This window comes from Bos indicus x Bos taurus, chromosome 22, assembly GCF_003369695.1.
Source record: "Bos indicus x Bos taurus breed Angus x Brahman F1 hybrid chromosome 22, Bos_hybrid_MaternalHap_v2.0, whole genome shotgun sequence".
Lineage (NCBI taxonomy): Eukaryota > Metazoa > Chordata > Mammalia > Artiodactyla > Bovidae > Bos > Bos indicus x Bos taurus.
In genome coordinates this window covers 9,882,353-9,909,876 of record NC_040097.1, presented here as the reverse complement: position 1 = coordinate 9,909,876, position 27,524 = coordinate 9,882,353, and the positions used below count along the sequence as shown (strand labels likewise).

Below are 27,524 nucleotides of genomic sequence, written 5' to 3'. Positions count from 1 at the left end.
TTCCCAGAGAGGTAGGGGTTTTCTGTACAAAGCTGCGCTCCCGCCCGAGATCCGCTCCATGCTTTACTTCCTGCCATACTTCCCAACTTTGCTCAAAGTCGCTGGACTCCGCGCTAGTGGAGGGACCGCTGGACCGACAGAGGACCGAGTGGGGAATCAGCCAAGGACCCACACAGGCAGAGTCAACATGGGACCCGAAGGGAGGGGATAGGAGGGCACGGGCCCCAGGCCTCTCATCCCCCATCATCCTCTTCCTCTCCTCTTCAGGATGGAGTGGGTCGCAGCAGGGGGACGAGGGAGGGACCTGCCGGGACAGCCTGGGCCCTGGCAGCTTCATCTGGGCCTGCTGCTGAGCGGTGAGAGGGCCCGGTGAAGGCCTGGCGGGGGTGGGATGTGATGGTGGGTCCTGGGGTAGCTGGATCAGGGGCTGCGGGGAGTGGGGTAGTGTAGTAGAACCAGCTGACCCCCTGTTCCCAGTGCTGGTCACCGCCCTGGCCCAGGCCCCAGCCCCGGATGTGCCAAGCTGTTCTCGGGGAAGCTGCTACCCTGCCACAGGCGACCTGCTGGTGGGCCGCGCTGACAGACTGACCGCCTCGTCCACCTGTGGTTTGCGCGGCCCCCAGCCCTACTGCATCGTCAGTCACCTGCAGGTGGGACTGGGGTGGAGGTGGGGGTCCGAGTCAGGATGGACTAGCAGTGGCTGAGACATTGACCCTGACCCTGATCCGACCCAGGATGAGAAGAAATGCTTTCTGTGTGACTCCCGGCGCCCCTTCTCTGCCAGAGACAACCCAAACAGCCATCGCATCCAGAATGTAGTTACCAGCTTTGCACCACAGCGCCGGGCAGCCTGGTGGCAGTCAGAGAATGGTGAGGCTGCGGGTGGGGTATGGGGGGAGCAGGGCTGCCCACCAAGTAGCCTCAAGGCCCTGACCTCTGACTCCTGCCCCAGGTGTCCCCATGGTCACCATCCAGCTGGACTTGGAGGCTGAGTTCCATTTCACACACCTCATCATGACCTTCAAGGTGCCCGCATGTCTGGGAGCCTGCTTGAAGCACCCTGCTTGGCTCCCCAGTGCCCATGAACAGAGTCCCAGATCTTCAGTCCAGCCTCTCTGTACTCATATGCTGTGCCCTGGCTAGATGGGAGGCCCTTTCACCTCCCACAGTTCTGTTGCCTCCCACCTCCAGGCCTGTGTACACGCTGCTCCAATCCCAGGCTGGGTCAGGCGCTGTCTCCCTGGGGATCCTGACTTCCCCACTCGGGGTGGCTTTCCTTCCCGATTCTTTCTTGGCTCACTTTGGTCACCCCTACCTCTCCATGAGCTGCTTGAGAGCAGGCCCCAGCTGGACAGGGTTCTTGACAGGCCTGGGCTGGACTTGGGTCCTGGTGCCCGCTGATGAGCCGTGCTCCCCACCCAGACATTTCGCCCCGCTGCCATGCTGGTGGAGCGCTCGGCTGACTTTGGACGCACGTGGCGCGTGTACCGCTATTTCTCCTATGACTGTGCGGCAGACTTCCCTGGAGTCCCGCTAGCCCCACCACGGCATTGGGACGATGTTGTCTGTGAGTCCCGCTACTCAGAGATTGAGCCATCCACTGAAGGCGAGGTGAGGGCTGGCCTCTGGGCTTGGGGCAGAGAGGGGGCACGGTGGGCGTGCCCTTGGACCCAGGTCCAGTGTCTGCAATGCCTCCATGCCCTCCCAGGTCATCTATCGGGTGCTGGACCCTGCCATCCCCATTCCAGACCCCTACAGCCCATGGATCCAGAGTGAGTGCTCCCTTCTCTGAGCCTGGCACAGTCCCAGAGTCCGGCTGCTAACTCTCTGGGGCCTCGGGAGCTATTTTGGGTGTTTCCTAGGGCAGGTGCCAAGTCCAGTTTAGCTCATACAGCTAGAGACAGGAGGTCTCCCAAGGTGACCTTGGCAGTTTCAGCCCCCTGGCTGGGTGTGGGCCAGTGGGTTCCCAGTCTTCTTCCCTCTGCTTAGACCTGCTGAAGATCACCAACTTGCGGGTAAACCTGACACGGCTACACACACTTGGGGACAACCTGCTTGACCCCCGGCGGGAGATCCGCGAGAAGTACTATTATGCCCTCTATGAGCTGGTCGTGCGTGGCAACTGCTTCTGCTACGGACACGCCTCACAGTGTGCGCCTGCCCCAGGGGCACCAGCCCACGCTGAGGGCATGGTGAGGGCCTTCGGCTGGCTGAGCTGGGCTGTGGGCAGGGGCGGGCCCGGCTGGGCCGTGCTGACCACTCGCCTGCCCACCCTCCTAGGTTCATGGGGCCTGCGTCTGCAAACACAACACTCGCGGCCTTAACTGTGAGCAGTGTCAGGATTTCTATCACGACTTGCCCTGGCACCCGGCTGAGGACCGCCATAGTCATGCCTGCAAGAGTGAGTAAGACCCCAGCCCCCACTGCCCCAAAACTCTGTGGCCTGGCTATGCCCAGGGTACAACCTAGAGATGGTTGGTTAAGTCCCTAACACCTAGATTGTGTCTGAAGGATATCAGGAAGGAATTCCCTGGTGGCCCAGTCGTTAGGACTCAGCGCTTTCACTGCCAGGGCCTGGGTTCAATCCCTGGTCAGGGAACTAAGATCCTGAAACCATAAGGCGTGGCCAAAAAAAAAAAAGGATTTGTGAAGGGGCCTTCCTTGGTGGCTCAGATGGTTAAAGAAACTTCCTGCGATGCAGGAGACCTGGGTTTGACCCTGGGTCAGGAAGATCCCTTAGAGAAGGAAATGGCAACCCACTCCAGTATTCTTGCTGGAGAATTCCATGGGCAGGGAAGCCTGGTGGGCTATGGTCCATGGGGTCACAAAGAGTCAGACACAACTGAGCAACTAACACTTTCACTTTTCATCCTGGTCTCAATGCCCCCGGGGACTCCTTCAACCCTTCTCAACAGCGTGCTCTGATGAGGGGCCCAGTAGAAAGCCAAACCCCCACCCACAAATTCTGGCCGGTGGCAGGGACCTAAGGTGGCACTGGGGGTCCCTAAGTCCCTTCCTCTCAGGGCACGGTCCCTCCAGTGACCTTTGCCCTCTCTTCCTTCCCCTCTCCCAAGAGTGCGAGTGCCACGGGCACGCCCACAGCTGTCACTTCGACATGGCCATATACCTGGCATCCGGCAATGTGAGTGGAGGCGTGTGTGATGGGTGTCAGCACAACACAGCCGGGCGCCAATGTGAGCTCTGCCGGCCCTTCTTCTACCGGGACCCGACCAAGGACCTGCGTGACCCCGCTGTGTGCCGCTGTAAGGCGGGAACTGAACCCTGGAGCAGGAAGGCTGTCCCCGGGTTAGAGCAGAGGATGTGCCAGACTATGGCCAAGTTACAGAGATTTGGGGTGGAGGGTGGGGGAGTGGTGGGGGCCAGACTGGGAATCTAGGGTGGGGCTTGAGACTTGACTGGTGCTGGGCTCATTGGCCTAGGGTAACTCTGCACTTCTTTGTGCCCTCAGCCTGTGACTGTGACCCCATGGGTTCCCAAGACGGGGGCCGCTGTGATCCCCACGATGACCCTGCCCTGGGGCTGGTCTCGGGCCAGTGTCGCTGCAAAGAACACGTGGTGGGCTCTCGCTGCCAGCAGTGCCGCGACGGCTTCTTTGGGCTCAGTGCCAACAACCCCCTGGGCTGCCAGCGTATGTGCCTCCTATCCTGATTCCAGTCCTGACCTTGACCCTGGACCTCTTACTCTTGACCCAGCCAGACACGAGCACTGCTCCAGCTCCCCACAGTGCTGATGTCTCCTTCCCTGCAGGATGTCAGTGTGACCCACGGGGCACGGTGCCGGGGGGCACCCCTTGTGACCGCAACAGTGGAGCCTGTTTCTGCAAGCGTCTGGTGACCGGCCAGGGCTGCAACCGCTGCCTGGTGTGACTGGAGGGGGGCCGGAGTTCTGTGCTTGTCCTCAGAGCACAGGGCTGGGGGGTGGTGTCCATGCCCCCCTGGGTGGGTGCTGAGGGCTTAGGGCCTGAACCTGGGTGAGAGGCCGAGGGTGGGAGCCAGTGGTCTGGGGACCATGCTTTCCCCAAGGAGTGTAGAGGCTGAGAGTCATCATCGGACTCTCTGCTGGGCAGAGAGGGGAGTCTGTTTTGGGCCCTCAGCAACCTCTTGTCCCGCAGCCTGGCCACTGGGGGCTGAGCCACGACCTGCTCGGCTGCCGTCCATGTGACTGCGACATCGGTGGTGCCTTGGATCCCCAGTGAGTGCTGTATAAGGGGCCCTGGGTGGTTGGGGAGAGGATCCTGGGCAGGAGGGCGGGATCCTCTGGAGTAACCACGTGTTCCCCAGGTGCAACGAGGCCACGGGTCAGTGCCGCTGCCGCCAGCACATGGTGGGGCGACGCTGCGAGCAGGTGCAGCCTGGTTATTTCCGGCCCTTCCTTGACCACCTAACTTGGGAGGCTGAGGAACCCCGGGGGCAGGTAAGCGGGGCACTGTTGGGGGGCAGGACATGGATGGCACTATGGATGGAGAGGCTGGGTTATGGGTGGCGCCTGGTGGAGGGAGGGTGTCTGCCTTGAGCAGGGCGTCCACTGGAGAGCTGGGGCCTGGGGACAGGCTGTGGCAGAAGATCCCCCCACCCCCGGCTGCATTGCCTCCCAGGTGCTCGATGTGGTGGAGCGTCTGGTGACCCCTGGGGGCACTCCATCTTGGACCGGCCCGGGCTTTGTTAGGCTGCAGGAAGGCCAGGTGCTGGAGTTCGTGGTGGCCTCTGTACCGAGAGCCATGGACTACGACGTGCTCCTGCGCTTGGAGCCCCAGGTCAGATCCTGCGACACCTAACCCAGAGCTCACCCTCTGCACGTGAGAGCACCTCCTCCATCATCCCGTGTCCCCCCAGGTGCCAGAGCAGTGGGCAGAGATGGAACTGACTGTGCAGCGTCCAGGGCCTGTGTCTGCCCGCAGCCCATGTGGGCACGTGCTGCCCCAAGACGACCACATCCCAGGGACCCTACGGCCAGGCAGCAGGTGAGGACGCTAGTGGGAGCACCTACCACTGTTTGGGGGGTGGGTTGTGGGTCGGCTGCTCCACTCCAACTGCTCATTCATCTGTTCCTTTGAGTGCCTGCTCCTCCTGGCTGCTGTTTGCCGATGCTGCTGGGCACGGTGTGGCTCAGAGGAAGGAAGTAGAGAGAACCGGGCCTGCTCCTTCAGGGGCCCAAGTTCCAGAGGCCAAGGCAGGAATTGAGGGGAGCCCTTCAGTGTCAGGATAGGGGGGTGCCTGTAGGGGCTTGGGAGGGTGTCAGAGTGCTCTGAGCAGGGATGTAACTGGCCTGATTAAGGTTTTTATTATATTGGGGGGTTCGTATTTGTTTCATGGATCTTTTTTTTAAAATCATTATTTCTTTTAAACTTTTTATCCTGTAAAAATAGAAATCAAATCCCTTATGATTATACAGTGGAAGTGAGAAATAGATTTAAGGGCCTAGATCTGATAGATAGAGTACCTGATGAACTATGGATGGAGGTTCGTGACATTGTACAGGAGACAGGGATCAAGACCATCCCCATGGAAAAGAAATGCAAAAAAGCAAAATGGCTGTCTGGGGAGGCCTTACAAATAGCTGTGAAGAGAAGCAAAAAGCAAAGGAGAAAAGGAAAGATATAAGCATCTGAATGTAGAGTTCCAGAGAATAGCAAGAAGAGATAAGAAAGCCTTCTTCAGCGATCAATGCAAAGAAATAGAGGAAAACAACAGAATGGGAAAGACTAGAGATCTCTTCAAGAAAATTAGAGATACCAAGGGAACATTTCATGCAAAGATGGGCTCGATAAAGGACAGAAATGGTATGGACCTAACAGAAGCAGAAGATATTAAGAAGAGATGGCAAGAATACACAGAAGAACTGTACAAAAAAGATCTTCATGACTCAGATAATCACAATAGTGTGATCACTGACCTAGAGCCAGACATCCTGGAATGTGAAGTCAAGTGGGCCTTAGAAAGCATCACTATGAACAAAGCTAGTGGAGGTGATGGAATTCCAGTTGAGCTATTCCAAATCCTGAAAGATGATGCTGTGAAAGTGCTGCACTCAATATGCCAGCAAATTTGGAAAACTCAGCAGTAGCCACAGGACTGGAAAAGGTCAGTTTTCACTCCAATCCCAAAGAAAGGCAATGCCAAAGAATGCTCAAACTACTGCACAATTGCACTCATCTCACACGCTAGTAAAGTAATGCTCAAAATTCTCCAAGCCAGGCTTCAGCAATATGTGAACCGTGAACTTCCTGATGTTCAAGCTGGTTTTAGAAAAGGCAGAGGAACCAGAGATCAAATTGCCAACATCTGCTGGATCATGGAAAAAGCAAGAGAGTTCCAGAAAAACATCTATTTCTGCTTTATTGACTATGCCAAAGCCTTTGACTGTGTGGATCACAATAAACTGTGGAAAATTCTGAAAGAGATGGAAATACCAGACCACATGATCTGCCTCTTGAGAAATCTGTATGCAGGTCAGGAAGCAACAGTTAGAACTGGCCATGGAACAACAGACTGGTTCCAAATAGGAAAAGGAGTACATCAACGCTGTATATTATCACCCTGCTTATTTAACTTCTATGCAGAGTACATCATGAGAAACACTGGACTGGAAGAAGCACAAGCTGAATCAAGATTGCCAGGAGAAATATCAATAACCTCAGATATGCAGATGACACCACCCTTATGGCAGAAAGTGAAGAAGAACTCAAAAGCCTCTTGATGACAGTGAAAGTGGAGAGTGAAAAAGTTGGCTTAAAGCTCAACATTCAGAAAACAAAGATCATGGCATCCGGTCCCATCACTTCATGGGAAATAGATGGGGAAACAGTGGAAATAGTGTCAGACTTTATTTTTGGGGGCTCCAAAATCACTGCAGATGGTGATTGCAGCCATGAAATTAAAAGATGCTTACTCCTTGGAAGGAAAGTTATGACCAATCTAGATAGCATATTCAAAAGCAGAGACATTACTGTGCCAACAAAGGTCCGTCTAGTCAAGGCTATGGTTTTTCCTGTGGTCATGTATGGATGTGAGAGTTGGACTGTGAAGAAGGCTGAGCACCGAAGAATTGATGCTTTTGAACTGTGGTGTTGGAGAAGACTCTTGAGAGTCCCTTGGACTGCAAGGAGATCCAACCAGTCCATTCTGAAGGAGATCAGCCCTGGGATTTCTTTGGAAGGAATGATGCTAAAGTTGAAACTCCAGTACTTTGGCCACCTCATGTGAAGAGTTGACTCATTGGAAAAGACTCTGATGCTGGAAGGGATTGGGGGCGGGAGGAGAAGGGGATGACAGAGGATGAGATGGCTAGATGGCATCACTGACTCGATGGACGTGAGTCTGGGTGAACTCCGGGAGTTGGTGATGGACAGGGAGGCCTGGCGTGCTGAGATTCTTGGGGTCGCAAAGAGTCGGACATGACTGAGCGACTGAACTGAACTGAAAAATAGAAATACATAGAAGCAGAGAGAATAGCATAATGAGCCTGGCTGTACCCACCATGGACATTTGGCCAACTTTACATTTAACAAAGACTCATCTGGTTTCCCAGTGGAGGATAGACCTAAAGGGCCCAGGTGGAAGGTGGGAGCTCTGCTAGAAGTTACTGAGTTAACCGAGTGACAGCAGGCTGGACACAGGTGTAGCAGTTGAGGTGGCAAGGAAAGGAAGTTTCCATAGGGTTCTGGTGGCAGAGCTGACAGCTTAGACATGTAGGAAAGGGAGAAAATGTGGAAAGGTGTCTCCAGGGTTTGGGGCTTGGGCGTCTGGGTGGCATGGGCTCTTTTCTGAGATGGAGACCTAGCGGGGAGCACTTCTGAGATGCTGAGACATGAGGGGACAAGGCCGGGGGTGGTTGGATTTGTGTGTCTGGAATTACTGGAGGGCTCACGTTGGAGATGTAAGACTTGTCTGTAAAGAGGTGGTTCTCAATTAAATGACCAGAAAAAGGAAGGAGGAGCAGAAGCAAGCTTTGGGGTACTCTAGTGTTAGAACCCAGTAGAGAGGGAGCAGCTGGGGGATGGGGAAAAGTCAGGAGTCTGGACAAGGTCCCAGAAACTGAGAAGAGCGTCTGAGGAAGGAAGGCGTACGGTTCTCACTGCATGGTGCTGGACGCCTCAGCAGATAAGAATAGAGAAGTAGCCGCTAGGTTTGGCTACAGGGAGGTCACCGGTGACCTTGGGACAGGCCGACTGCATGGCATGTTGGGACACAAGCTCCTCGGGAGTGGGAGGCTTAGACAGTGGACGCAGTGACTACGGTTACATTTTAGGGCTGTGTTGGGCAGGAGAACAAAGAACAGCAGCTGAGGGAGACCTGAATCTTGAGTAAAGATTTTTTCAGGGAGAATCGAAGAAGAACCCTAGGGTGGGTTTAAAGCTGCTGGGAATGACCTGGGGCAGGGGGAGGTGATGCAGTCTTGGTGAAGAGGAGCCTTGGTCAAAGGTTGGAGGTGGGGGTTGAAGGAAGCGTAAAAAGGACCTGGGGGAAAACTGGAAGGTATTAAGGACTGATGGTGAAGCTGAAACTCCAATACTCTGGCCACCTGATGTGAAGAACTGACTCAGAAAAAAACCTTGATTCTGGGAAAGATTGAAGGCAGGAGGAGAAGGGGATGACAGAGGATGAGATGGTTGGATGGCATTACCGACTCGATGGACATGAGTCTGAGTAAACTCCGGGAGTTGGTGATGAACAGGGAAGCCTGGCATGCTGCAGTCCTCGGGGTCACAAAGAGTCGGGCACAACTGGGCAACTGAACTGAACTGAATATTTGTGCCAGGGAAATGCTGTGGGGTTGCAAGGCCATATGAAGTATTTTCAGCACAGGTGATGATCCCAGTGAAGGCACGTTTATGGGAATCTTCTATACAGATTCTCTGCCTGGTTGTCAGCTGTGGCCCAGACAGTGGCCCAGCGCAGTCTGTTTCTTGGCCAGTGGTTTGGTTGCTGGGTGTGGCGAGGGGAGGCCCAAGAAGAGGCATAGGGGAACTCTGGGTGACCCCCATACCTGTCCTCCCCTACCCCAGGCACATGGTGTTTCCCAGACCTGTCTGCCTGGAGCCTGGCATCTCCTACAAGCTACATCTCAAGCTGGTGCGAACAGGAGGAAGTGCCCAGCCTGAGGCCCCCTATTCCGGAGCCAGCCTACTCATTGACTCGGTGAACACCTCCTTCTTCCCATACCTACCAAGATGGTGGGGCCTGTGGGCTGGGTCTCGTAGTGGTGGCCAGATGGACAGCGCTGGGGATGGAACAGGCAGGTCTGGGGGGACCCAGCTTCGTGTCCTGGTGGTCCCACGTGGTCCAGGCTCTGAACTGCACTCTTCCTTCTCATCTCTCAAGCTGGTGCTGCTGCCCCGTGTCCTGGTGCTGGAGATGTTTAGCGGGGGTGACGCAGCCTCTCTCGAGCGCCGGGCCACCTTTGAACGCTACCGCTGCCACGAGGAGGGTTTGATGCCCAGCAAGCCCCTTCCTTCTGAGGCCTGTGCCCCCCTCCTCATCAGCCTGTCCACGCTGCTCTACAACGGAGCCCTGCGTGAGTGTGTGTGGTGTGGCTGGTGGGGTGGAGGTGTGGGGGCTCAGCCTGACCTGCCCTGTTCCCTCTCCCCACAGCCTGTCAGTGTGACCCCCAGGGCTCCCTGAGCTCCGAGTGCAACCCCCATGGCGGTCAGTGCCGGTGCAAACCTGCAGTGGTTGGGCGCCGCTGTGACCTCTGTGCCCCTGGCTACTATGGCTTTGGCCCCACGGGTTGTCAAGGTATTCACTGGCCTCATCCCTCCAGTTGTCTGCCCCCCTCCCCACTACTGTTCTTCCTCCTTTTTCTGGTGCTACTTCTTCCTTCTCATTCTGGCTTCGGACCCCACATCCTCAGCCCTGATCACTTGACCTTCTCTTCCATCCCCTGACCTTCCACCCTGACCTCACCCAGCTTCCCCTCAAAGCCCCTCCCTGGCTCAGTCTCTGCCTTGCCCCCAGCCTGCCAGTGCAGCCCCGAGGGGGCGCTCAGTGGCCTGTGTGATGCCACCAGTGGGCAGTGCCCCTGCCAAGCTGGTGCCTTTGGGCTTCGCTGTGACCGCTGCCAACGAGGCCAGTGGGGGTTCCCGAGCTGCCGGCCCTGCGTCTGCCATGGGCACGCAGACGAGTGCGACCCCAACACTGGCACTTGCCTGGGCTGCCGGGACCACACTGGGGGTGAGCACTGTGAAAGGTGAGCCTGGAGCAGCCGTGGACGAGCGGGTGGGTAGGCACACCGCTCAGGGAGGATGCAGCGTTTCCCTCTGCTCCCTGCAGGTGCATTGCTGGCTTCCATGGGGACCCCCGGCTGCCCTACGGGGGCCAGTGCCGGCCCTGCCCCTGCCCCGAAGGCCCTGGGAGCCGGCGGCACTTTGCTACTTCCTGCCACAGGGATGGGTACTCGCAGCAGGTTGTGTGCCACTGCCGGGCAGGCTACACAGGTGAGTGAGGAGGTTCAGGCGCGGGACCAGGGTGGAGCAGCTGGGCTGAGCACTCACGCCTCCCCCCACCCTCCGACCGTGGGCAGGGCTGCGATGCGAAGCTTGTGCCCCCGGGCACTTCGGGGACCCATCAAGGCCAGGCGGCGGGTGCCAACCATGCGAGTGCAGTGGGAACATTGACCCCACGGACCCGGATGCCTGTGACCCCCACTCGGGGCAATGCCTGCACTGCTTATACCACACGGAGGGGCCGCGCTGTGCCCACTGCAAGCCTGGCTTCCATGGGCAGGCTGCCCGACAGAGCTGTCACCGTGAGTGTGGGGATGGGAGAGGACCACTGGGTGGGGCTCCCCTTGACTGGTGTGCACCCCTTGACTGGTGTCCCCATCTCGGCTGGCACAGGCTGTACCTGCAACCTGCTGGGCACAGATGCCCGGCAGTGTCCATCCACTGACCACTGCAACTGTGACCCAAGCAGCGGGCAGTGCCCATGCCTCCCCAATGTCCAGGGCCTGAGCTGTGACCGCTGTGCCCCCAACTTCTGGAACCTCACCAGTGGCCGTGGCTGCCAGCCCTGTGCCTGCCACCCGAGCCGAGCCAGAGGCCCTGCCTGCAACGAGGTAGGGCACTTCCTGTGGACCCCTGGGTGGGTGGGGCCAGCTGCCTGCCTCCGGTCTCGGCTCTGCCCCTGATTGACCTCTGCCTGTTCCCACTCTAGTTCACAGGTCAGTGCCACTGCCGTGCTGGTTTCGGCGGGCGGACCTGTTCTGAGTGCCAGGAGCTCCACTGGGGAGACCCTGGGTTGCAGTGCCGAGGTAAGGGGGCTAGAGGGGCCAGAGTAGATGGGGGGGTGCTTCCCAGGATGCTCCACTGGCACCCTGACCCTGTGGTCTGTCCTTTGCCCACACAGCCTGTGACTGTGACCCTCGTGGGATAGATACACCTCAGTGTCATCGTTCCACGGGCCACTGCAGCTGCCGCCCTGGCGTGTCTGGCGTGCGCTGTGACCAGTGTGCCCGTGGCTTCTCGGGAGTCTTTCCCACCTGCCATCCCTGCCACGCGTGCTTTGGGGACTGGGACCGCGTGGTGCAGGATCTGGCGGCCCGCACACGGCGCCTGGAGCAGTGGACGCAAGAGCTGCAGCAGACGGGCGTGCTGGGTGCCTTTGAGAGCAGTTTCCGGCACCTGCAGGAGAAGCTGGGCACTGTGCAGGGCATCGTGGCTGCCCGAAACGCCTCCGCCGCCTCCACTGCACAGCTCGTGGAGGCCACAAAGGAGCTGCGGTGCGGACGAACCCGAGGATGAGTGGTGGGATGGGGCAGGGGCCCAACGCGCCAGGCCTGAATTCTGTATCACTTCACACAGGCGCGAAATCGGGGAGGCCACGGAGCACCTGACCCGGCTGGAGGCTGAGCTTACAGACGTGCAGGATGACAATTTCAACGCCAACCACGCACTGAGTAGTCTAGAGCGAGACGGGCTTGCACTTAATCTCACGCTGCGGCAGCTTGACCAGCATCTGGACCTGCTCAAGCATTCAAACTTCCTGGGTGAGTTGGTGACCCCTGAGGCAGTTGGATCAGGGTGGATCTTCAGCTGACTGCCCGCCTCTGCCCAACTCAGGTGCCTATGACACCATCCGCCAGGCCCACAGCCTGTCTGCAGAGGCAGAACGCCGTGCCAACATGTCGGCCCTGATAGTGCCCAGCCCTGTGAGCAACTCAGCAGACACCCGGCACCGGACAGAGTCCCTGATGAGTGCCCGGAGGGAGGATTTCAACCGCAGGCACATAGCCAACCAGCGGGCCCTGGGCGAGCTCTCTGCCCGTACCCACGCCCTGAGTCTGACAGGCATCAACGAACTGGTAAGGCTCAGTGTGGGGTGGGACATGTGGGTGTGGCTGTTCCTTCCCCCAGCCCTGACTTGTTCTGTGCCTGGCAGGTGTGTGGGTCCCCAGGAGATGCGCCCTGTGCTACGAGCCCCTGCGGGGGTGCCGGCTGCCGGGATGAGGAGGGGCAGCCCCGCTGTGGGGGCCTCAGCTGCAGTGGGGCAGCAGCCATGGCGGACCTGGCGCTGGGTCGGGCCCGCCACACACAGGCAGAGTTGCAGCGGGCGTTGGCAGAAGGCGGTGGCATCCTCAGCCAGGTAGCTGAAACCCGTCGACAGGCAGGCGAGGCCCAGCAGCGGGCCCAGGCAGCCCTGGACAAGGCTCATGCGTCCAGGGGCCAGGTGGAGCAGGCCAACCAGGAACTGCGGCAACTTATCCAGAATGTGAAAGACTTCCTCAGCCGTGAGCCTCCCTGTGGCCCAGGCCACGTGGTGTTTCCCTTGTGTCTGTGTTCATACTTGAGTCAGAGCCCACACGGCACCTGTGTTTGTGACCACCAATGGGCAGGGACTCAGGATGTGTGGACCCCGAGCCCTGCCTTTATGTCATCCCAAAGTCCATGGCCCCAAATCTGTGTCCCATGTAGAGTCCTGTCCTTGTGGTTACTAGCTGCTGGTTACTGTCCTTCTGCCTGCTAGCAAATCCATACCCCATGTGTGGTCTCTGAGTCCATATCCCCAGATCGTGTCCCTGTGCCCAAGCTCTGACCTTAAGTCCTTGCCTGTGTCCCCATAGAGGAGGGGGCTGACCCTGATAGCATTGAGATGGTGGCCACCCGGGTGCTAGAACTCTCCATCCCAGCGTCGCCTGAGCAGATCCAGCAGCTGGCGGGTGAGATTGCAGAGAGGGTCCGGAGCCTGGCAGATGTGGACACAATCCTGGCGCGCACTGTGGGAGACGTGCGCCGGGCCGAGCAGCTCCTGAACGACGCGCGGCGGGCACGGTCTGATCCCCAACCTTGGACCCTCCTGCACCCCCGCTGCCCCCTCCTTGACACCTGATCCTGATACTGGCAGGCTCTGACTCCCTCTCTTCCCTAGGAGCCGGGCTGAGGGTGAGAAACAGAAGGCAGAGACAGTCCAGGCAGCACTGGAGGAGGCCCAGCGGGCACAGGGTGCTGCTCAGGGTGCCATCCAGGGGGCAGTGGTTGACACACAGGACACAGAGCAGACCCTACACCAGGTGTGGCCTCCCTGGACACCAGTGGGGCCAGGTTAGGAGCACACCACATAAACCCCTTTAATCCTGGGCCCACCCACGGCAGGTGCAGGAGAGGATGGCAGGTGCTGAGCAGGCACTGAGCTCCGCAGGTGAGCGGGCTCAGCAACTGGATGGTCTCCTGGAGGCTCTGAAACTGAAGCGAGCAGGGAATAGCCTGGCAGCCTCGAGTGCCGAAGAAACGGCTGGCAGTGCCCAGGATCGTGCCCGGGAAGCTGAACAGGTGGGTTGAGGCAGAGCCAGCTGGAAGGGCTGGGGATAGAGGCTGGGCCTCCACTGGGCCACCACTCAGCCCCCGGCTTCTACATCCACAGCTGCTGCAGGGCCCCCTGGGGGACCAGTACCAGACAGTGAGGGCCCTGGCTGAGCGCAAGGCCCAGGGTGTGCTGGCTGCGCAGGCGCGGGCAGAGCAACTGCGGGACGAAGCTCGGGGCTTGTTGCAAGCCGCTCAAGACAAGCTGCAGCGGCTGCAAGGTGAGGATGGGGGTGGGAGGGCCCCAGAAAGGTGAGGCTCTCTGGGAGAAGGACCCTTCATCTGAGACCCGTCTCTGCCAGAGCTGGAAGGCACTTATGAGGAGAACGAGCGGGCGCTGGAGGGCAAAGCGGCTCAGCTGGACGGGCTGGAGGCCAGGATGCGCAGTGTGCTTCAGGCCATCAACTTGCAGGTCCAGATCTACAACACCTGCCAGTGACCCCTGCCCGAGGCGCCCCCCGGTCCCTAGCCTTACCCCGCACGCATGATCGCCTGTGCATGAACAGTCCTCAGCCTGGCAAGGCCCCCCCCAATAAACCAGTGTGAATTCCCGGGTGTGGTCTGGACTCTGATTTGGGGAGGGCGGGGTCTCTGGGAGGAGTCTGTAGAGGCGGCCACCCGCCGGGCCCCAGCGAGGCCCAGGCACCGGAGCCCCGCCCCCTCCGCTCGGCCCGCCCCCGAAGCTGCCCGGCGCCGCGTGCCCGCTCCCGCCGGATGTGCGTCACCGGCCCTGCGTGCAGCCACCCGCGGCCGTAACTGGAAGTCGAAACAAAACAAGCAGCTGAGGTGGTGGCGGCGGCGCCGGGACGGGGGAGGGGCGCGCCGGAACCGGAACCGACCTGACGCCGGAACCGGAACCGAGAGCGGGTTGCCAAGGCCCGAAGAGGGCTGGCGGCGGCGGCGGCCTCGCTCGGTGAGTGGGGCTGGCCGCTGCTCGCCTGTCGCGCCGGAGCGGGGAGGCCGCAACGCGGGCCCGGGGCGGCCTGTTCAAGGTCACGGGCCGTCCAGTCTCCACCCCTCGAGTCCGGCGGCCTGCTGGGCCCACTACTGCAGGCTGGGTTGTTACACTCAGCCTGTGGCCGGCCGGCCGTCTCCGAGAGGGCTGGCGGCGAGTGAGGGCGGCTTTCTGGAGGAGGTGGTGGTGGGCCCGGGGTTCGGAGGCTGGAACTGGGTCGCAGCCCGGCTGGGGCGCTAGTCTGTGGTCAGTAACCCGGCGCGGCCGGATTAGGCTACCTTGGGTCTCTAGGCAGCCCCTTTCCCTCCTCAACGTCCCAAGAGGATAGGGGAGGGACGCGACCTTCAGCTGGGGCATGGGAGCAAAGAGGCGGAGGATGTCCATCTCTCGACTCTGGATCTGTCGTGATTGGAGATCCAGCCCACCAGTCCCACATCAGACCCGTAGAAGAATCTCTTTCCGCCCCCGACATTTCCCCCCACTCACCCCCACACACACACTCACACTGGGGAACACAGACTGGTCACTATCTGCCCTGCCACTGTCTCAGGCCGTGCTGGGGGCTGCCAGGGATCCTGGATACACACCTTCTTCATCCCCACCCTCATCTTAGTTTTGAGAACTTTATATTGGGTGGAGAAACAGCCCAGAATCCCCTTGTGGGTCTGTGGGAAAGTGGGTAGAAGTCTCTGGCTCAGAGCTGATGAGGGGGCGGACCTGAGAAGGAAGGGGATAACGTCTGTTTCAGTCTCTACCTCAGGGCGCCTTGAGGTGAGGATATTGCTGAAAGGGAAGTGTGACATCTGAATACCCTTTTCACCTTAGCTTTTGCAAGACCCTCTCTGCATAGGACAGCAGCTGGAGAGCAGAATCTCTTCAGACATAGGGAAAAAAGAAAACAAAAGCAAGCAGTGCATAGAACCAGGTTCAGAGAAGGGTGGAAACTGTCATGTGGCAGGTGGGGCACCTTAACCTGAAGACCGTGCCTGGGCAGTGGTAGCACCTGGGCTGGGCCTGTTTTCAGCTACAATGCCCGGGCCTCCTGCTGTTTAATTGTCTGTCTCCTCCTTTCCTGGCTTCCTCCTCCACCTCCTACTTCTTGGGTGGTGACTAAGCAGCCAGTGAGAGTGAAGGAAAAGTGAGCACCCTGTTCAGAGCGCCAGCCCTGTGGGCTGGAGCCATGGCTCGTCTCCAGATTGATGAAGGAGCCTGGTCCCAGGCCATGGCTGCCCTGACCTGGCTCCTCCTCAGTGAGGCTTCTTTCTCTGTGGGTCTGTGCGGCAGCGTCTAGGAGGCTCAGCCAGAAGTGGTTGCTCCTACGTGCATTATTTAGTCCCCCTTAGGAATCGTCTGAGAGTAGCCAGGGCTGCCTCAGGTATTGGAGAGACACTGCTCTGGAGGGTTAGAAATGTCCTAGGTTGCCGAGCCCTGGGTGTAACCAGGGAGCAAACTCCGGCCCTTGGTAGTGATCACTGGTCCCCTTCTCGTTAGGCTGTCTGTTCCTTGCTGGAGAATTTGTCCACAAAGAGTTGCCAAGATAGCTGGGCCAGGAAGAAAGCGTCGTAGCCCTGACCCAGACGTCGTTGCCGACCCCGGGGCACTCTGGCTGTCGACCAAGCGGCTCAAGATGTCTGGTGGGGCCAGCGCTACAGGCCCAAGGAGAGGGCCCCCAGGACTGGAGGAGGCAACCAGTAAGAAAAAGCAGAAGGATCGAGCAAACCAGGAGAGCAAAGACGGCGATCCTAGGAGAGGTGGGAGTGGCATTCCTGGAGCCTTTGTGGCCTTCTCCTCCTCCCTTCCTATTGAGCATACACATGGGGGGTTGGGAGATGACTCTTTTTGTTCTTCCTTCCATCCTCATCTGATGCTGAGAGATGGATCAGTGGCAGGCTGGGTACAGCATCAGCTTTCAAGTTTGTAGTACTTGACCGAAGTCCTCAACATGGTGTTTGATGGGGTGTTCGAGTCTCGGAGGCTACCTGTCTATCTTCGTTTCCCTGTTCTTTCCTTTGTTGTCAGGGTCAGCATTCACTCCTCGGGAGGAGCAGACCAAAGAGGGTGAGTAAAGAATAGGCCTTTTGGATGCTAGAGTGCTTTGGTTGGTGGGAGAGTGGTGGTGGGCGCTGTGGGGGTATAGCCCTTGTCTAGAGCAGTTCCATTAGGGCTGGTGTCTGGTACCTGCTGATCCTCACCAGAAGCTCACCGAGACCCTCACAATCTTTTGGTCACTCCCTGTATAGACTTAGGGCTCGATTGGAGGCAGAGTGCTGATGAGGTGATTGTCAAGCTGCGCGTGGGAACCGGTCCCCTGCGGCTGGAGGAAGTTGACGCTGCTTTCACAGACACGGACTGTGTGCTGCGGCTCCCAGGTACGTCCTTCTGCTCCGAGGCCAGCAGTGTATGTGAGCCCCTTGATATCCCCTGCCCCAGCTGACTCCTCCACTCTGTTGCCAGATGGTCGGCAGTGGGGTGGTGTTTTCTATGCCGAGATAGAGAGTTCTTGCACCAAAGTGCAGGCTCGCAAAGGTGGCCTCCTGCAGCTGTCACTGCCCAAGAAGGTGCCTCTGCTTACGTGGCCCTCTCTGCTGGTAAGTCCCAGAGTGGTGGGAGGGGAGAGGCAGGGATCCCCAGTGTAGTTGACAGAGCCTGACTGCTGTATCTCTGGCAGAAGAAACCTCTAGGGACCCAGGAGTTGGTGCCAGGGTTGCGGTGCCAGGAGAATGGGCAGGAGCCATCTCCCGTTGCCCTGGAGCCAGGCCCTGAGCCCCGGCGGGCTAAGCAGGAGGCCCGCAACCAGAAGCGGGCCCAGGGCCGTGGTGAGGTAGGCGCTGGGGCTGGTCCTGGGGCCCAGGCAGGGCCCAGCGCCAAGAGGGCCGTGCATCTCCGCAGAGGGCCAGAGGGGGAAGGGCCCAGAGATGGCCCTGGGCCTCGGGGTGATGCCCCCCAATTCCTGGCTGAGCCGGCCACCCAGGTGAGAGTGGGGTGCCTGCTTGGGGATTGGGAGGTGAGGGGGGAAGGGTGTGGACTCCAGTGGAGAGGGAGCCGCCCGCCAGACCCAAGGCTGATCTTGCCCATGATCTCGCCATGAATAGGCTGAGGCTGAGGAACAGCTCCGTGTACCACCACTGACCCCCCAGACCTGCCTCCTGGGCTCAGAGGAGAATCTAGCACTTTTGACAGGAAAGAAGGCAGCAGCCCCCAGGAGCGACCCAGTGTCCCCTACCGTGGCTCGGAGCAGAGACCCTGAGAAGGACGATTGTTCCAAGGAGGAGATGGCAGTGGCCACAGATGCTGCGGCCTTGGTGGATGGTAAAGGTGGGGCTGGGGTTGGGCAGGCCGAGCTCGAGCTGCAAGGTGGGTGGGTGAGTGGGTGGGCAGGGAGTAGAATAGGAACAGGCTGGAACTTGTCCTGGGTGGCATTGAGCTGTGGTCTCAATATAGAGCCCGAGTCCACGGTGAACCTGGCATTTGTCAAGAATGATTCGTACGAGAAGGGGCCGGACTCAGTGGTGGTGCACGTGTATGTGAAGGAAATCCGCAGGGACACCTCTCGAGTGCTCTTCCGTGAGCAGGACTTCACGCTTATCTTCCAGACCAGGTGGGTGGGTGGGCAGACCTGGGGCAGACAGTGTGCTTCAGGCAGGGCAGTGTGTCTCACGCTCTTTCTCCTGCCCTGCCCCTGCAGGGACGGAAACTTCCTGAGACTGCATCCGGGCTGTGGACCCCACACCATCTTCCGTTGGCAGGTGAAGCTCAGGTGGGTGGTGCCCAGCCCCGCCCCTCTGCCTGTCCTGCTGCCCTGCAGTCCATGTCCCTGGGCCGTCTGGCCACCGGAGGCCCTGAGTGCAGCCTTCCCCTGCAGGAACCTGATCGAGCCCGAGCAGTGCACCTTCTGCTTCACGGCCTCGCGCATCGACATCTGCCTCCGCAAGCGGCAGAGCCAGCGCTGGGGGGGCCTGGAGGCCCCGGCTGCACGAGGTCTGCCCACGAGCTCCTTTCATTGCCTGGTCCTTGGGACTCGGACCCCCACCCCCTGCCACATGCTGCTAACCACCAGCCCCCCATTCCCCCTTTTTAAGGTGCAGTGGGTGGTGCAAAGGTCGCCGTGCCGACAGGTCCATCCCCCCTGGATTCAGCCCCACCGGGAGGTACACCCCATCCCTTGACAGGCCAGGAGGAAGCCCGGGCCGTGGAGAAGGAGAAACCCAAGGCTCGATCTGAGGACACAGGCCTCGATGGGGTGGCCACCCGCACCCCCGTGGAGCATGTAGCCCCAAAGTCAGAGCCACACCTGGCGTCGGTGAGAATCTCGGGGTGCAGAGGGCCAGGGCTGGAGGCTGGAGAGCTCAGGGCTGCTCTCTCATGCTTCTCTTGCTCCCACAGCCCAAGCCCACATGTATGGTGCCTCCAATGCCCCACAGCCCGGTGAGTGGAGACAGCGTGGAGGAAGAAGAGGAGGAAGAGAAGAAGGTGTGTCTGCCAGGCTTCACCGGCCTCGTCAACTTAGGCAACACCTGCTTCATGAACAGTGTCATTCAGTCTCTGTCCAACACGCGGGAGCTGCGGGACTTCTTCCATGGTGAGAGCAGCACCTGGAGCCCAGGGACGGGGGACACCTGCCCCCGCTCACATCTCTGCTGGGCTGCTGTCCCTAGACCGCTCCTTCGAGGCTGAGATCAACTACAACAACCCGCTGGGGACTGGTGGGCGTCTGGCCATCGGCTTTGCTGTGCTGCTCCGGGCGCTGTGGAAGGGCACCCACCATGCCTTCCAGCCCTCCAAGTTGAAGGTGATCTGTGGCCACTCCTGGAGAGGGTGGGGAGGGCCAGCCAGCCGGTGCTGGGGCTCTGGGCTCACACCTTGCCCATGTATCCAGGCCATCGTGGCGAGCAAGGCCAGCCAGTTCACAGGCTACGCCCAGCACGATGCCCAGGAGTTCATGGCTTTCCTGCTGGATGGGCTGCACGAGGACTTGAACCGCATTCAGAATAAGCCCTACACGGAGACTGTGGACTCAGATGGGCGGCCTGATGAGGTCAGAGTTGGGGGCAGCGGTGCGCCTGTGTCCCCCCGTCCCGGCCCCCGGATCTCCTCGGCCCTCACCACTCTGCTTCTCAGGTGGTGGCTGAGGAAGCCTGGCAGCGGCACAAGATGAGGAACGACTCTTTCATCGTGGACCTGTTTCAGGGCCAGTACAAGTCGAAGCTGGTGTGCCCCGTGTGTGCAAAGGTGTGACGGGCTCCCTAGAAAAAAAGGCACCCCCTCGCTTGTCCTGGTTAGCCTACTCAGAATGGGCTCAGAGGCGCGGGTACCTTTAGGTGCTGCAGAGCACAGTTTGGGCAGAGAAGCTCGGGCGAGGCCTGAGGCCCTGTGGGCTGCAGAGGTCAGGCTGCAAGGGCTTCCTAACTGAGGGGAAAGCGCTCTTTGGGTGACCTGAGATGGAGTGGGGTATGGGAAAAATTGGAAAGGCACATGGGAGGGGCCTGGCGGAGCAGGCTTCCAGTGTCAGAAACAGGGATCCTTCTCTCCTACCGGTTCTCCTGGTCTGTCCAACATACTCAGCCTGAGGCTGGGCGGTGAGGCCCGAGAGCCATCCCCGGGCTTGGATCGGGCGCTCTGGGCACCAGCAGCCTGCCCCTCCACTCCCTGTGCGGCCACCCAGTGGCACCTGTGCATTTGCAGGTCTCCATCACTTTTGACCCGTTCCTGTACCTGCCAGTGCCCTTGCCCCAGAAGCAAAAGGTTCTCCCTGTCTTCTATTTCGCCCGGGAGCCCCACAGCAAGCCCATCAAGGTGAGAACTTGGCCTGTACTTCCGGGCTATGGCCTTAGACCCTGGCCTCCCTCCCCGACGGACACTCTCCTCTTGTCACCACAGTTTCTGGTGAGCGTCAGCAAAGAGAACTCCAGTGCGAGCGAAGTGTTGGACTCCCTATCTCAGAGTGTCCATGTGAAGCCTGAGAACCTGCGTCTGGCTGAGGTGTGTCTGTCCTTCCCTGCCCCTTCTGCACAGGGATGTGTGTCTGTGTTCACAGCACACAGATAACGTGTGTGCAGTTGTTAGCATCTGTATGTGTCCACGCAGATGTGCATGTGACTGCACAGACAGGTGGGATGCTGCCAGATGAGGCGTGGTTGAAACCAGGCACTTGGGCGATGCACATGAGGTTCCCTCAGTTCCCTGCCATCATCTGAATATATTCCCCCTCTTGGTGGTGGCCCCCAGCTGCTCTTCTTTAGATAAGGACCTTGGGCCACAGGACTAGCCGTCCACCAGCTCTGGTTCTTCTGCATTGTGCTTCTCCCTCCTGTTTTCCCCGATCTGTGTGCTGCTGCCTGGCAGTGTCCTGTTCCTCACCGGGGTAGAGGTTGGGGCACACTTCTTGGAAGGTGGCCCCTCCAGAGTAACCACGTTGCAGTCTCCACAGGGCCCACTGGGGTGACAGCAGGGTTGAGGCCCTTGGTGTGGAGAGCTGGTACGGTTCATAGCTGTCCCAATCCTGATCTTACATCCTCTGTATGCACCAGGCTCCTTACTCTATTGGGCACTGAGGCTGCTGCCAGTGGAGGCGTATATTTCTTACCCCTGACAAGTCCCCAGTGACCCAAGATCAAGGCCAGATCTTGTGGTTTGGAGCAGGGCTAGGGGAAGTGCTCGTCCTCACATCGGATCTGTGTGTTCTCTATCCCCAGGTGATTAAGAATCGCTTCCACCGTGTGTTCCTGCCCTCCCACTCACTGGACACCGTGTCCCCGTCCGACACACTCCTCTGCTTCGAGTTGCTGTCCCCAGAGTTGGCCAAGGAGAGGGTGGTGGTGCTAGAGGTACAACAGGTGAGTAGGGGCCACCCCGCTGACCCAGGGTCCTGGGGGGGGCGGGGATGGCCTGCCTGCCCCGCCTGCCCTCGCTGAGCCAGGCCACCCACCCCAGCGCCCCCAGGTGCCCAGCATCCCCATCTCCAAGTGTGCAGCCTGCCAGCGGAAGCAGCAGTCAGAGGACGAGAAGCTGAAGCGCTGTACCCGGTGCTACCGCGTGGGCTACTGCAACCAGTGAGGACTCCCGTGTTGCCCCGTCCCTGCTCCTGCTTCCACCTGCCACCTTCCCTCTTCACGTAAAGCCTGGGTGTCTTAAGTCCTCTACCTGTCCCCATCTGCTGCCACTCTCCCAGACCCCTGGGGAAGCTGGGCTGGCCCTGGTGCAGAGGTAGGGCTGAAGCCCCCTTCTTCCCTCCACTTTCCTTCCAGGCTCTGTCAGAAAACCCACTGGCCTGACCACAAGGGCCTCTGCCGCCCCGAGAACATTGGCTACCCCTTCCTGGTCAGTGTCCCCGCCTCGCGCCTCACCTACGCCCGTCTTGCTCAGCTGCTAGAGGGCTATGCCCGGTAAGTGCCCAGGACCTGGGTTAAGGCGGGGTGGAAGGCAGAGGTGCCAGCCATGCTGGTCTGGATTCTTACTGGCTTTTGCGGCCTGTCGCCAGGTACTCTGTGAGTGTGTTCCAGCCGCCCTTCCAGCCCGGCCGCATGGCCTTGGAGTCCCAGGGCCCTGGCTGCACCACGCTACTCTCCACTAGCTCCCTGGAGGCCGGGGACAGTGACAGGGACCCCATTCAGCCACCAGAGCTCCAGTTGGTGACCCCTGTGGCTGAGGGGGACACTGGGGCCTCCCGGGCATGGGCATCCCCTGATCGGGGCCCTGTGCCCAGCACCAGCGGCATTTCTTCTGAGATGGTGGCCAGTGGGCCTGTTGAAGTTGGCGCCTTGACTGTTGGTGAGAGGGTGTCCCGGCCTGAAGGTAAAAGTCTGCTGAAAGGCTCTGGGGTAGGGAAGGTAGGGGAGAGCTGGGTCAGGCCCTGGTAGACAGGAGAGCTCCGATTATCGTGTCCTTTCTCAGCTGCTGTGCCCGGGTACCAACACCCAAGTGAAGCCCTGAGTGCCCACACTCCACAGTTCTTCATCTACAGAATTGATGCGTCCAACCGAGAGCAGCGGCTAGAGGACAAAGGTTGAGGCCGGCAGGCGGGGGAGCCCTGGTGTGGATTGGGCCGGCGGCTCCCCACAGCAGTGTGACTCCCCTCCCTGCCCGTTTCCAGGAGACGTCCCACTGGACCTGGGAGACGACTGCAGCCTGGCCCTGGTCTGGCGCAACAACGAGCGCCTGCAGGAGTTCGTGCTGGTGGCCTCCAAGGAGCTGGAGTGCGCCGAGGACCCTGGGTCTGCCGGTGAGGCTGCCCGTGCCGGCCACTTCACGCTGGACCAGTGCCTCAACCTCTTCACACGGCCGGAGGTGTTGGCACCCGAGGAGGCTTGGTGAGGCCAGGGTGGCCGGCAGGTGGGGGGCGAGGGCGCCAGGCGCTCTGCCACCCCTGACCGTGCCCCATCCCCGCTCAGGTACTGCCCGCAGTGCAAACAGCACCGCGAGGCCTCCAAGCAGCTGCTGCTGTGGCGCCTGCCCAACGTGCTCATCGTGCAGCTCAAGCGCTTCTCCTTCCGCAGCTTCATCTGGCGTGACAAGATCAACGACCTGGTGGAGTTTCCCGTCCGGTGAGCCAGGGCCCTGCTGCCTGCAGTCAGGGCTGGTGGTGGCGGCGGGGAGGGACACCTGCTGACTGGCTGACCACTCTCGGGCCGGCCCCGCAGGAACCTGGACCTGGGCAAGTTCTGTATCGGTCAGAAAGAGGAGCAGCTGCCCAGCTACGACCTGTACGCCGTCATCAACCACTACGGGGGCATGATCGGCGGCCACTACACCGCCTGCGCACGCCTGCCCAATGACCGCAGCAGCCAGCGCAGCGACGTGGGTGAGGGCACACGCGCCGACAGGACGGACGGGAGGGGCGGTGGCGCAGGCCCTGTTCACACTCTCCCCGCCTTGCCGTAGGCTGGCGCCTGTTCGACGACAGCACGGTGACAACGGTAGACGAGAGCCAGGTGGTGACGCGTTATGCCTATGTCCTCTTCTACCGCCGGCGGAACTCTCCCGTGGAGAGGCCCCCCCGGGCAGGTCACTCTGAGCACCACCCTGATCTGGGCCCTGCAGCTGAGTCAGCTGCCAGCCAGGTGAGGCACGGGGAGGCTTCACAGGCTAGGGGGGCCCAACTCGCAGATGTTGGGGGGCGGCGCATAGAGCACAGCTTCTTCTCCTTCAGCCCCTAAAGCCCTGGCTTTTTAAGCCACAGATGGGGTTCCCTCACATTGCAGCCTTAGCCAGAGCCATTACCGGCTGTAGGGACACTCACAGAGGCACATACACACCAACACGTGGCCAGGGGCGTGTGCATCAAATACAGGCCAGGAGCTGCTACAGACTTGACCGGGCTGTGAATGGACTGTACCCAGCACTCCCAGCTTTCCCTCTGCTGCTCCCCACACGCTAGCCCACAGACCCTCCCTTATGACTGTCCCCGAGTTCTGACATGCACTCAGGCCAGGGCTGCGCCAGCAGTCCATAGCCTTGTGTGGCCGTCCCCCTCTCTGAGGTGGGCATCTGTTCCTGCTGGGCCTTCAGGATCTTCTGTCTCTTGCTGACGTGGGTCCCAGGCCTGGTTGGTGGGCACAGCCCCAACTCTTTCCTGGACTAGTCTCCTCCTGGCGCTGCTCTCCCTTCAGCCCTCTATGCGCAGACTCTGAGACTGTGATCAGGATCTGCACATAGGTGGGAGGGAGCCAGGAGATGACTCTGGGCTTGGCAGTTATGTCCTCCATGAGCCAGTCTCCTCTGTGGGGAGCCTGGGCTAAAACACTGACCGGCTAGCCCCCAACACTAACTGCACCCCAACGGGAAGCTGCATGTCCACTGGGGGGTGTCCTGAGGCCACAGTGCCTTCAGAGTTCACCTGTCACGGTTGGTGCTCTGTCTCAACAACCCAGCGAGTGACCCACTTGGCTCCTGCCTGCCCTCTGTGCCGCCTGACCTGGGATGTAGGGGGTTAGCGCCAGTTATCTTGGGTGGGACTGTTGTGGCCAGGGGTCTTAGGGACACTGGGTCTCCCTCCCCACTCACCCCTGCCCTGGGCGCTGATGGCCGTTTCCGCACACCGTAGGCTTCCCGGATTTGGCAGGAGCTGGAGGCCGAGGAGGAGCCGGTACCCGAGGGGCCTGCACCTCTGGGTCCCTGGGGGCCCCAAGACTGGGTGGGCCCCCCGCCACGTGGCCCTACCACACCAGACGAGGGCTGTCTCCGATACTTTGTTCTGGGCACCGTGGCAGCTTTGGTGGCCCTTGTGCTCAACGTGTTCTATCCTCTGGTATCCCATAGCCCTTGGAGATGAGCTCACCGGCAGGCAGCTGCTGTGAGCTGGTCCACCTACCTTCCCCACCAGGCCATGCCTGCCTCTGTGGTGGGGACTGACTTGGGGCTCAGTGGGTGCCTCTGAGGGGACAGGGTGGGGACTGTGGCTCTTGCAGGGGCAGAGCATCCCAGGGTGGGTATCCCTTCCAGCCGTCTGTCCGTTTGTCCTGCTGCTCCTACCCTTGACCTAGGGCTTAGCCCTACTCAAGCAGCTTCTTGTATTTAAAGTGTTAATAAAGCGAGACTGTTCAGGCCCGATCTCGTCTCTCTGTCTCAACGCCGCTGCTGTCTGCGCCTGCCTTGGGGCCCTCCCCTGGGTGCCAGGGCTCAAAGCCAGCACCCCCGGGATGCCAGGCGGCATACTGGGCAGCCCCCAACCCCTGTCCTCATATTCTGTTGCAGGGACTAGGCCCTGGCCAGGCCCCCGAGGTGGCCCCCACGCGGACAGCCCCTGAACGCTTCGCCCCCCCTGTGGACCGCCCAGCCCCCACCTACAGCAACATGGAGGAGGTCGATTAGCAGGTCCCTGGCTGGTGGGGGGACTGGGTTTGTGGGATCCCCCCCAGAGGGCCAGCGCTTTGCCGCTTCTCCTTCTCTAACCTAGAGGACACTGGCTTCGTCAATGGGGAGTTGGGGGGATGATTTGAGGGTGGAAGCCTCACAGGTTGGGACCTCTTGTCACCTTGACCCACCCCCCCACCCCAACCAGTGGGCCTTGGCTTCTCCAGCCACCCCCAGTGCTGCGTGGTTTGATTCTCAGTTGTACCTTCGGTTCTTTCTCACTCGCATTATAAACGTTATAATTTTATTCTAAAAAACTGTAATTTTTTTTTTGGCATTTTGGAAGTGATTGCTGCTGTTTAAATATATTTTAAAAATAAATGACAAATAAGCAGACTTAGTCACTGTGATACACTAGGTCCTGTGGCCACCTCCCCTTTGCAGCATCTGTGTGTGAGAGAGAGTGAGTGAGTGAGTGTGTGTCAAAGATCCTGTAAAGTGCTCTGGTCTGAGGAAAGATGATGAGGTTCCAGTTCAGGCCCTTTGGATCATAAAGCCAAGCCCCCAGTGCCAGCAGATGTTTGGGGCCTGACTTCTGCCCTTTGATTCCACTGATTCTGAGTCCTGCCTGGAGGCAGCTATGGTTGGCAACATCAGTACCTCAGACCCAAGAGGTGGACTCTACCCCATGAAACTCCAGAAGCTGACAGCATGGAATAAAAGGTGTAGGCACTGGGGCTGACAAACAGATAGCAGGTCAGGAAGGACTTATTGGGGAACAGGAAGGACATGTGGGTGGAGGGCAGTCCCTCCTTTTCTCAGGTATTTCTTTGCTGTAGTTTGCAAAACATCTGGATCCCTTGGGAGAATAGAGCAGGAAAAAAACTGGGTTTTGGGGAAGGAGACCCTGCTCCAAAAGGATAGGCAGAGAGGACCAGAGCTAATCTTGGCTGGCTTCCTGTGGAAGGGAGGGTGCAGGCCCCTGCCAGGCCATTTCCTCCCTTGATTCCTTGAGACTTTGGCTTCTGGCAGGTATCCCAGGCTGTTTGCCCACAGTGGGTCAGCAGGCATGTCCCAGCACATTTGCCTTTGTGCACACATACTGCAAGGCATGGGCAAGTCTCGTGAGACTTCCGTCTCCAACTGCACAGGGTTAGGAGTGGGTATCTCCAGCTGGAGGGGGATGGGGAGCAACAAAGTAGTCATAGGCAGGTGTTCAAGCAAGCCAGAAAGAGTGTAAGGCAGGGAAGGGTGGGGCAGGGCCCTGCAACCGCAGTGGTCCATCCCTGCCCCCAAGCCTGGGTCAGTGTTACGATAAGCCCAGCATGTGGGCCCTGCTAGTACCCCTCAGCCTTGGCTGGAGTTAGGGGGTGGTGGTGAGCAGGAGCTCCTGGAGAAAGCTAACCCTGTGACCAGAGTTGGTTATTTTCTATTGGAATAATAGCACAAGGACCACGTGGGGTTACTGGTCATGGAGAGGGGCCTGGAGAGCTGGGTGTGAGGCCCTGCAGTAATAGTGGAATTGCTAAGCTGGCTGTTGGTGCTGACACACTGCTGGAGGAGGGTCTGCTAGGTGTGGGCAGCGACAGGATTGTCCTGGGCCTTCACTGGGTGCAGCCCTAAGTGTCTGGACCCTGGTGGGCTGCATGTGCTGGATGCACTGCTTAAGGGGCTCTGTCCCCCTCTGACCATAGCTCTGCTGCTGCTGAGCCTGCCCCATGACCCTTCCCCGGGCCGGGCCTCCGCACAAGGCTTCTCTGAGTCTCAGCTCTATGGCCACTGCCGATTCTGCATTATCAGGCTATTCTCCTTGTTTCCTCCTCTGTCCCACCTTATCTCAGCTTTGATAAAACATCCTGTCCAACACCTATATATGAATTTCAAGGTCTGATCTTGTGGTCCTCCTGACATGCATGGTTTGGTAAGGGTGCTAAGTATGACTGTTTTTTGCTTTTTTTTTTTGCCACA

At 59.5% G+C, this 27,524-nt stretch overlaps 2 protein-coding genes across 14 annotated transcripts; both read left to right on the top strand.

Moving 5' to 3' along the window:
• The first annotated feature begins 72 nt into the window (after window positions 1-72).
• Window positions 73-14,365, top strand: LAMB2 (laminin subunit beta 2). 2 transcript variants are annotated; one of them, XM_027522971.1, is made up of 33 exons: window positions 73-176; window positions 268-356; window positions 478-650; window positions 735-870; window positions 953-1,026; window positions 1,423-1,611; window positions 1,709-1,772; window positions 1,990-2,192; window positions 2,281-2,401; window positions 3,075-3,263; window positions 3,470-3,649; window positions 3,769-3,881; window positions 4,133-4,212; window positions 4,302-4,434; window positions 4,616-4,774; window positions 4,854-4,981; window positions 9,026-9,158; window positions 9,342-9,534; window positions 9,612-9,755; window positions 9,975-10,206; window positions 10,290-10,453; window positions 10,540-10,764; window positions 10,856-11,073; window positions 11,172-11,268; window positions 11,364-11,736; window positions 11,819-12,003; window positions 12,077-12,318; window positions 12,396-12,744; window positions 13,078-13,285; window positions 13,383-13,524; window positions 13,607-13,783; window positions 13,875-14,034; window positions 14,116-14,365. In XM_027522971.1, the coding sequence occupies exons 2-33, from the start codon at window positions 269-271 to the stop codon at window positions 14,250-14,252; spliced, it is 5,409 nt and encodes a 1,802-aa protein (XP_027378772.1). In that variant the 5' UTR covers window positions 73-176; window position 268; the 3' UTR covers window positions 14,253-14,365. The 2 variants fall into 2 exon arrangements, with proteins under 2 accessions (XP_027378772.1, XP_027378774.1); XM_027522973.1 differs by having other exon boundaries at window positions 133-356.
• Window positions 14,366-14,523: 158 nt separating this feature from the next.
• USP19 (ubiquitin specific peptidase 19) lies at window positions 14,524-25,952 on the top strand. 12 transcript variants are annotated; one of them, XM_027522975.1, is made up of 27 exons: window positions 14,524-14,726; window positions 16,260-16,519; window positions 16,788-16,826; window positions 17,009-17,137; window positions 17,223-17,356; window positions 17,440-17,739; window positions 17,861-18,083; window positions 18,210-18,366; window positions 18,454-18,525; window positions 18,631-18,746; window positions 18,848-19,068; window positions 19,152-19,347; window positions 19,424-19,557; window positions 19,645-19,803; window positions 19,887-19,997; window positions 20,451-20,561; window positions 20,646-20,747; window positions 21,461-21,601; window positions 21,699-21,817; window positions 22,013-22,150; window positions 22,246-22,559; window positions 22,659-22,769; window positions 22,858-23,074; window positions 23,156-23,308; window positions 23,405-23,565; window positions 23,646-23,824; window positions 24,808-25,313. In XM_027522975.1, the coding sequence occupies exons 2-27, from the start codon at window positions 16,396-16,398 to the stop codon at window positions 25,033-25,035; spliced, it is 4,089 nt and encodes a 1,362-aa protein (XP_027378776.1). In that variant the 5' UTR covers window positions 14,524-14,726; window positions 16,260-16,395; the 3' UTR covers window positions 25,036-25,313. The 12 variants fall into 12 exon arrangements, with proteins under 12 accessions (XP_027378776.1, XP_027378778.1, XP_027378782.1 ...); XM_027522977.1 differs by having other exon boundaries at window positions 17,437-17,739; window positions 18,854-19,068; XM_027522981.1 differs by lacking the exon at window positions 24,808-25,313 and adding an exon at window positions 25,458-25,952 and having other exon boundaries at window positions 14,525-14,726; window positions 17,437-17,739; window positions 17,861-18,077.
• The last annotated feature ends 1,572 nt before the right edge of the window (window positions 25,953-27,524 follow it).